This window comes from Chrysochloris asiatica, unplaced genomic scaffold (genome assembly GCF_000296735.1).
Source record: "Chrysochloris asiatica unplaced genomic scaffold, ChrAsi1.0 scaffold00038, whole genome shotgun sequence".
Classification (NCBI taxonomy): Eukaryota; Metazoa; Chordata; class Mammalia; order Afrosoricida; family Chrysochloridae; genus Chrysochloris; species Chrysochloris asiatica.
This window is the reverse complement of record NW_006408556.1, coordinates 8,793,834-8,803,698: the sequence shown is the minus strand read 5'-3', so window position 1 is coordinate 8,803,698 and position 9,865 is coordinate 8,793,834. Positions and strand designations below refer to the sequence as shown.

The 9,865-nt window shown below is 38.2% G+C and overlaps 1 protein-coding gene across 2 annotated transcripts in view; it reads right to left on the bottom strand.

The window, feature by feature from the left end:
* DNAH8 (dynein, axonemal, heavy chain 8) overlaps window positions 1-9,865 on the bottom strand; it is a 391,134-nt gene that overhangs the window by 87,453 nt on the left and 293,816 nt on the right. For both annotated transcript variants that reach the window (XM_006860428.1, XM_006860427.1), the window contains 3 exons: window positions 6,038-6,111; window positions 3,050-3,202; window positions 2,511-2,666 (listed from right to left, as the gene is read on the bottom strand). In XM_006860428.1, coding sequence (XP_006860490.1) covers window positions 2,511-2,666; window positions 3,050-3,202; window positions 6,038-6,111 — 383 coding nt within the window. The remainder of the gene's footprint in view (window positions 1-2,510; window positions 2,667-3,049; window positions 3,203-6,037; window positions 6,112-9,865) is intronic.

Genomic DNA, 9,865 nt, shown 5'->3' with positions numbered 1-9,865 from the left:
CCATCATTTTTGATGCTTTCTGCATTAATTCAATATTTTACCCAAAGAATCCTTCGGTAAAACAAGCCGAGGCTTGAATGTTTTCCTCAGTTCTTTCAGCTTGTGAAATACTGAGTGTGGCTATTCTTTTGGTTTTCTAACTCCAGATAGTTACACATTTACACATTTCATTATACTTGACTTTGTTTTTGAAAAGCTGCCCTTTGAAATTTTCTGTTCAGGTCTTTTACCTCCTCATTCTTCCATTTGTTTTAGTATCTCTACCATGGAGTGTAAGTTTCAGAATCTCTTCTGACATCCATTTTGGTCTTTTTTTTCTCCCTTGTCTTCGTAATGACCTTTTTGCTTTCTTCCTGCATGGTGTTCTTGATGTTCTCCCATAGCTCTTCTGGTCTTCTGTCATTAGTGTCTAATTTATCAAATCTATTTTTAAGATGATCTCTAAATTCTGGTAGGATATGTCTGAGGTCATATTTTGGCTTTCATGAATTTGTTTTAATTTTCTTCAGCTTCAGCCTGAACTTGAATATGAGCAATTGATGGTCTGTTCCACAGTCTCCCCTGGCTGATGATATGGAGCTTTTCCACCAACTCTTTCCACAGATGGAGTTAATTTGATTTCTGTGTATTCCATCTCGTGAAGTCCATGTGTATAATGGTTTTTTATATTGTTTAAAAAAAGTATTTTCAATGAAGAAGTCGCTGGTCTTGCAAAATTCTAACACGCAATCTCCAGCATCATTTCTATCCCCAAGGTCATATTTTCCAACCACTGATTCCAACCTTTACATTCCAATCACCAGTAATCATCAGTACATCTAGATTGCATATTTGATCAATTTCAAACTGAAAGAATTGGCAAGATTCTTCAATTTTACCATCACTGGCTTTAGTGATTGGTGCATAAAGTTGAGTAATAGTGGTATTTATTGGTCTTCATTGTAGGCATATAGATGTTATACTATCATAGCATTATACTTCAAAATAGATCTTGAAATGTTTTCTCGTTTTTTGTTTTGATGATGGATGTGAAGCTATTTCTCTTCAATCTATCATTCCCAGCATAATAATCCATGTGATTGTCAGATTCAAAATTGCCAAAACAGTCCATTTCAGCTCACTAATATCTAGGATATCAATGTTTATCTGTTCCATTTCATTTTTGACAATTTCCAATTTGCCTGGATTCATACTTCATACATTCCTTGTTCCAATTATTAATGGACATTTACAGTGGTTTCTCCTCATTTTGAGTTGTGCCTCATCAGCAAATGAAGATCCTGAAGGCTTTACTCCATTTGTGTCATCACAGTTAACTCTACTTAAGCTGCAAGTCTTCTCCAGTCATATTTTGAGTGCCTTCCAATCTGAGGGGCTCATTTTCCAGCACTCTAGCTGGCAATATTCTAGCTTTCTTTCTCATGTTTCAAGATTCAATATTCTGGTGTTATCTGACAGTGTTTCACTCCTATTCATAAGGCTATCAGTGACTAGACATTCAGAAGGAGTCTGCCTCTCCTTCGTTGGAAGCTCAGCTGAAATCTGTCCACCGTGTGTGACCCTGCCTGCATTCAAAATACCAATGGCATAGCTGCCAGCATCATAGCAACACACACCATAGTGCAAAAAATTGACAGATGACTAGAGGGTCAAATACACTTAAATCTGTTTTTAAATGATCTCCTATAATACAGCAGGAGGACTCCTGGTGTGGTGCTGTAGGATCAGCACTGGACTTTGAACCACAAGGTAGGCAGTTCAAACCCACCAGTCAGTCGCTCCTTGGAAACCTGATACAAGGTGGCTATAAGTTGGAACTGACTCAATGGCACTTAATAAGAACAACAATGCAGTCGAAAGAGCTTCAGAGCCAGGCAGTCGGTTCCTTGGCTCCAAAATGGACCTACCACATACAAAGTGTACTTAACGTCTCTAAACCTGAGTATCCTCACCTTTTTTTAAACAGTGATAACCCTACCTTGGAATGTGGTTGTTAGTATTATATAAGATGGTGTACATAAAATTCTTGGCCAGCATAAGAACTTGATAATACCCTTTCAAAACCAAGTCCCTATCTTCATTATCTGTTTGTTCAAGTTACAAATATTTATGGCATTCTGACAATGCCCACAGACACTGTTGTGACAATGGAAATTTCAGTAGTAACAACAAAAACCAAGTCACTGCCTTGAGAAGCTTACCTTCAGGCTACTGGCCAGAGCAGTGGAAAGGATAGGGGACACATAGTAAATGCACAGATACATACTATAAAGTCCTGGTGTGGTGCTGTAGGACACTCGACTGCAAGGTCAGTTTGAACTACAAGGTTGGAGGTTCAAACTCACCAGCCACTCCTTGGACTTGATGGCACTTAACAACAACACATACTATGGCAGCTTGGGGAAAATGCTACAAAGGAAAATAAAATAGGGTAAAGGGAACAGAGTAACAGAGAGCAAGTGGCTGTCACTAACCATCACCTAAATGTGAAAACCGCTTTCAGAAGTTACCTGCACAGTGGAGTGTAAAAACGCTACCGTGTAAAGCATTGGTTTCCACATGGGTAAATTACTGATATCCAGAAGGTCTTGATTAATTCCAGCAAATGTCCTCTTCAAACCTGCACGTACACCTTGTGGTGGCTCATTTGTGAATTTGAGCGCACTCTGTCATAAAAAGCAAAAACAGTAGTTTTATTTCTGCTAGCATGGTAAAGGATGAAAGAGAAATTACAAGACATCAAATGGCAATATGCTTAAGGCACACAAAATGTGGGCAGAGAGTCAGTGCCATGTAAACAAATTACACTGGTCAGAGGGGGAAGCCCAATAACAGTAGTATCAAGGCATATAACTCACCCATGGAAATATTTACTACACAGCCTTGACGGTCATCGTTATGATGTTGATGATGATTATATGGGATTTTACAGTGCAGATTCTATCAGACTACAAAGCTCCACTGTGTTTTCATCGTTCAGTAATGCTATTTAAACCATCTTTATTTGTATTGCCCTCAAAGAAAGGAGACTTATCTCATAGTCACAAACCTGAAGCAATGTAATTGGAAATCGATCATGAGGCTCGGTGGTTATCCATACTCGGAAAGAATCATCACTGGCTTCCGTGGTGATTAGCGTCTCTAGTAATTCTTCCATGAATTCTAGGCCAAGGTGACAATTCTGTAGTAATACCCAGCCACCCTGTAGCCAAAAACGATTTCATATTTACTTCTCACAATTATTTTCTGCTATGGTTTTAATAAAACAAATAAATGCACAAATGAACTAAAACAACTCCCTTCCCCCCCCCAAAAAAAAATTATTTGTTTCGAGCTTACAAATACTATATTTGGAGTACATCACTTTTTTTTTTAAAGTTTGCATGTCCATATAATCATTCCTTCTGTAACTAGTATAAGCTGACTACTTAGAACCAATGAATTCAAAATGATTGTATTCTGCCACCCCTGGTTCATAAAGGAACAGAAATTAAAACCTGAAGTCAGACTGGTGTAGGTACAGTGTGTGCACCATCTAATGGTAGGAATGAGTATTTGGGAATTTGTCGTTTAAATGGTCCTGCCTAAACAATCTTATCTGTACTTGCAGAAGCCTGTACATTGCACTAGTACAAACTACATATCAAAAGTAAATCAGAACAGAGGGAATGGAAGTAAATACTGTTGAGTGATGATGCACAGAGGAGACGGTAATCATTGCAATGAAATGATGAGTGTAAAACCAATGTTTTACCATGTAAACTATCACTCAATTCACAATAAAAACTTGTAAAAAGAAAAAACAAAAGTAAATCAGAACTGACTCACCCCAGATCCAAGAAAGATACATATTAGCTCATGAAAGTTGAAAACCATAAATTTGGTGACATTTGCCACCATGATGCTAAACCTTATTCTTTCTCATAACTCTTTCTATACATTCCTTATAAAACTTATGAAGAATTCTCTAAATACTTACTGGAGTCCTGGTACAGCACTGTAGGATAAGCACTGAAGTGAAAGTTTGGTTTGAACTGCAAAGTTGGCGGTTCAAATTCACCAGCTGCATCTTGGAAACCCTACAGAGGGTCACTACGAGCCGGGACCAAGTTGACGGCACTTAACAACAACAACAACAAATACTTACTAAATCAACTATCTTTAACAATGTGAGAATACAGTCTCTTAACCAGACAACATTTTGATACTCTGATAAAACTAACCATACCAAGCCAAACCCACTGCTGTCAATTTGATCCCAACTCATAGTGAGCCTATCAAACAGAGTAGAACCACCCCATAAGGTTTCCAAGGCTGTGACTCTTCTCAGAAGCAGACTGCCACATCTTTGTCCCATGGAGTGGCTGGTGGGTTTGAACCACCCCCCCTTTAGGTTAGCAGCCAAGTGCTTCCAACACTATGCTATCAGAAGTCCTTATAAAACAAAACCAAATACAACACCATTGAGATGATTCTAACTCACAGCAACCCTATATAGGGTTTAAAGACTGCAAATCTTTAGGGGAGCAGCCAGCCTCATTTCTCTCTTTTGAAGTGACTGGTAGGTTTGAACCACCAACCTTGCGGTTATTAGTCTAAAGTTGATCCCATAGCACCACCAGGTCTCCGCTCCTTCTATATAAAACAAGGTCAAATAAATACAGCTACAGAACATTCAATGTGACGAATATATGGTAATACCTGTGTATCATGCCTTAAATTATGTAGACAATAAAGTACAACTCAAACTGGCTTAAACAGTGTAGGGAATGTATTGATCTTAACTCGGTATCCAGAGCAAGATGCATTGTAGGGTCAGTGTGTGTCCTCGTAGCCCCACACTCTTCTGGTTCCCCACTCAACATTCCACAATGTCAGCTTTGTCCTAAAGCTGGTGTCCATCAAAAGTAACATGGCTGTTCATGATCTGTGTGTGTGTGCTCCTCTGCTTCCCCCCCAAATGCTGTTATTATCAATACTTAGCCCTACTTAAGAAACAGAACCTTGAGAAACAAAATAGAAATAATAAAAGCTAGTATTCCAAAGAAGGCTATTATGAATGTAATATTTTAAATGAAAAGTTTCACATCCATTGAAATGAATGAAAATATTTAAGTCTCAAAGTTAAATTGTCAAATCATGCAATAGAGTGAATAACTGGATCCAAGTTAAAAAAAATTATATATAATTGCTTTGATATATATAAGTTAAATACAATATTTTATTGAATTTAATTAAGTGGGAAAGTTTAAGGCTTAGGGCATTTGAGAATTAATGACTAACTAGAAAATGTGATGACCCAAGCAGAGTTTTAGCCCATTACCCTCTCTAGTCATTAATTTCCAGGGAAGAGCTACACCAAAGTTGCTACAAACATTATAAGATCAAAAGCTTAAAAATAAACCAAGATCTTATTTTATGTTTATAAATGGTACAGCTTCTTATTACAGCTGAAATTGCTATCTGCAAAGCATTTCAAGAAAATTAATGTCCTATGTATTTATTAGATGTGATGGGAAACATTTCTCAACATTCCATTCAGTGTGCAATTTTCAATAAAAACCATTATCAATATTTGAACATAACATCCTCGGATATTTCTTGTTTGACCTAAATGATTTGTTAATGGAAAAATGAATGCCTGACTTTAACCAAATATTGAAACTTAATTGTATCCATCTGTCATTTCTTAAGTACTATCTATTAATATCGATTGTGAAATTCTACCATAACTGCATCCCTGGGAATCAGAAGATGTGTCTATCTGAAAAAAAAAAAAGATTAGTGAAAATAAAATGAAGCCTATGCTATGGGAAATGGAATAAGCATCCCCTGTGGAGGTCAGGAGGAAAGTGAGTTGAGATTTTAGATTCACAGTTGATGGCTGACTCTATGTACACACCACCACAAATAGAAAGTAATGACTGGGCATCATTGGAAGAATGAATCATCCATCACTACTGTGTTCCTCTGTAATCCTCATAGGAGAACCTCAGCAGTAATGCTGTACTAGGGGCAGATGCCTCACATTTCATACCTGCTGCATAGACATCTGAATCAGCTTCCGGGCATGCACCTCTTGTCCTTGCCCCATCGAGATAGTCCTACATTCTGTAACACAGAACAAGTTTCACTATAATGAAACATCAGTTTTATAATACGACTGGGACAAAAAAACAACAATGACTAATTTCTGAATAGCTACAGCCTCCCTCCCTCCATTACATCTAAGGAGCCTTTATTGTTCAAACAGATCTGGCCTTTGGTTGTGTTGATCAGAGGAAACAGTGTAACAGAGACCAGTGAGAATCACCTGGGACAGCAAAAACCTGGGAGAGACAAAAGGTACAAGGCAAGGATTTTAGAGAGAGTTTTGGAACATCTACAACAATTAGAAACAGACCAACAGAGGGAACCCACAGCCACCAAAAGAAAAGAAATAATAAAGATTAGAGCAGAAATAAATGAGATAGAAAACAGAAAAACTATAGAAACAATCGACAAGACAAGAAGCTGGTTCTTTGAAAGAATTAACAAAATCGACAGACCATTGGCAAACCTAACAAAAGAAAAGAGGGAGAAGACATAAATAACACGCATTAGAAATCACATGGGTGATGTCACAACGGAACCAAAGAAATCAAAAGGATAATAATGGAGAGAGTTTTGGAGTCTTTGGAGATAATGAGGGTCAAGATGGATGGAGTGAGAGGAAAGCTGCAATGTTATCATAAGAAAATCAGAAGGAAAGAGGATTTTTGTAAGTCTTACTATATGCTATGGTTAGAATTCTTCTTTGCTGTTTTAGCAGATACTTCAGTAAAGATTAAATTTATATTTTTTATTCTTTTGAGATGTCAGTCTCACAGTGGAGTTTTTTGTGTGTTTGTTTGTTTATAGTTTGGTTGGTTGGTTTTTGCCTGAGAACCTATTTTGGATTCTACTTGTTAAATTTTCTGAGATGAAATCAGTGTAAGTCAACCCTTTCAGGGTTAAATTCAAGGGTAACCATCTAAGACCCAGTTTTCTGCTGTTTCTCAGATTGAATCACTACCTTGGAACTGAACACTAAGGAAGTGGGAGACCACTCCAAAGTGCAATCATAATTCAGGGTAGAATACACTGTTCAGAACCAGATGTCTCAGGCAGACAATCCTGACATATGAAAATTAATTTTTAACCAAGTCTATGTGGGCCTGAATTTTCTTGAAGAACTGCATGTTCTTTGCACTGGCATAGGACATCAGCAGAGACACCACAGACCAGTGTATGGCTTTTGCCTTGCTCTGTTGGCTAACCTTCCAATCCAAAACAAAACATGTTACCATCAAGTCAATTCTGACACATAGTGACCACATAGGACAGAGCAGAACTGCCCCATAGAGTTTCCAATGCTTTCATCTGGTGTAGTGCTATAGTATAAGCACTGGACTTCAAGGTTGTCAGTTCAAATCCCCCAGCTGCTCCTTGGAAACGCTATACAGGGTCACTATGAGTTGGAACACTTAACAACAACAACAATTTTTGTGGAAGCAGACAGTCGTATCTTTTTCTTTGGAGTGGCTGGTGGGTTTGAATTGCTGAACTTTCAGTTAGCAATGCATCACCAGGCCCCTGCCTTTGGATGAACTCAGATCCTGAGACTAGGCTGTGGTTGAGAAACAATGAGGCTGGAGTGGGTGGGGAGTGAACTATGTCAGGAACCAAAGAGAGAGTTGTCAGGACATATCATTTATATGGCACCACGTGGTGAAGAATCCTGGTATGGCTCTGTGGGATAAGCACTGGACAGCAAGGTCGGTTTGAACCACAAGGTAGGTGGTTCAAACTCACCAGCTGCTCTTCAGAAACTCACAAACTGTTCCAAGTCCCCTGGTATTTTGTATATTTAAGATCCTGCTGTGATGCTGTAGGATACGCACTGGACTACTAACGGCAAGGTCAGTGATTCAAACCTACCAGCCGCTCCTCAGAAACACTATAAAGGGTCACTTTGAGTTGGAACCAACTTATAGGCTCTTAACAACAACAATATACATATACAAATAAATGTTTTTAAATGTCTCTACTATCTAGCTGTTATTAGGGAATTTACAGACTGAGGTGGACACCATGATTTCTGTGATGGACACAGACACACTAAGTCACTCAACAGTGTGGGGTGGGAGTTTATATAGGAAAAAAAAAATCTAATTTATTAATTTTTCAACCTGGTATATTATGAGCATTTTATTATTATTAAATATTATTGCAAAAGATCATTTCTAATGGAGCAGCAATGGACTTACATGTAACAACAACTGTGAGGATGGTGCAGGACCAGGCAGTGTTTCGTTCTATTATGTATAGGGTTGCTATGAGTCAGAACCTCAACAACCACAACAACGAAAGTGTTCTGTCAGCCTACTGCATCCTTATTCATTCAGTCACAACCCTTTGGAATAGTCCAGTGGTTTTAAATTTTTCCATATTATAAGTAATATATTATAAATGACATTATAGTAAACATCATTTCATTTAAATTGTGATGCCTGTCTCTCAATATGTTCTTAGGAGAAAATCATGCATGTATAGTAGTTGAGAAAAAAGTATATATTTAAAAATTAATGATATATAATCCACAGAATGGTGCTGTGAGCTAATGTGCGGGACTGTAAAGTCAGTTAGAACCACAAAGTCAGTGGTTCAAGCTCATCAGCCGCTTCTTGTAAACCCAATACAAGGTTCGTTATGGGTCAGAACCGACTTGACAACACTTAACGACAACAACGATCTTCCAAAACAAATGTTCTATATCCTACTTTAGAGAGTGTCAATTGTGATCTAAAAGCTCATGAGGACCATTCAAAGTTCATCTTTAGGTCTTTCCATGTTCTGAGGAAAGAAGAGGGATGAAAATGGAAGTTGCTTGGAAACAATTAGTACAGTGGACTAATAGACCAAGTGATCATCAGTCTCCATGACCCTGAGACCATAAGAACTAGATGGTGCCCAGCTACCACTACCAACTGCTCTGAAAGGGATCACATGAGAAGGTCCTAAGGAGAGTGAGAGAAAAATGTGGAACAAAAGTCAAAATCATAAAAAAAAAACCAAAAAACCTAAAATCCCACTGGTCAGATAGAAACTAAGGACCTTGGCCACCCTTCAAGTCTAGAACTGAACTTACCCTTGTGGCTCAATTTTCAGCCAAGCAATAAATAGACATAGAAGAGTCAATAATATTAGTGAGGTACACATACCATAGAATGGTCAACCATTTCAGATCCAAAGGGCAGCATTTACCTAAGACACAATCCTGATGGGTTGGGAAAGAAGGAGGAATGCAAACAAGAAACATGGCGGAAAGGGAATGAGTGATGGTACATCGAGGGCATAGCAATGGTGAGGAAACAAAGTGTATGTTTCGTTGAATGTAAAACTGATGGCCTGCTTCATAAACCTTCACTCAATTCATAATAAAAAGTTATTTAAAAAATTCAGACACTTGTATATATACAATTGCCAGAGCCTCTACCTGAAACGGTATGAAATAATTTCTAGCCCATATTCCTGTCCTCATCTGTGTCTTAATTTTATTTGTGGTCCTTTTGGCATGCAGGAAATTTTAAGCTTCATACAGTGAAACCATCTTGTCCCTCTGGTTTTGGACTCTGGTATCATCATTAAAAAAATTGTGGCCAAGACAACAAACAAGATGGCGGATCGGGTGGACGTATAGCAGAGAGCTCTGCCAACAACAACACAGAATACCTGACCAAGCAGGTTCAGGGGCTGGTCCCAGAACTCTGAACCGCATATAAAGGAATACTTAGAAGGTTGGAAGGCTCACAGCTGGGAGAATCTGTAGCAGAAGCAAGAAATC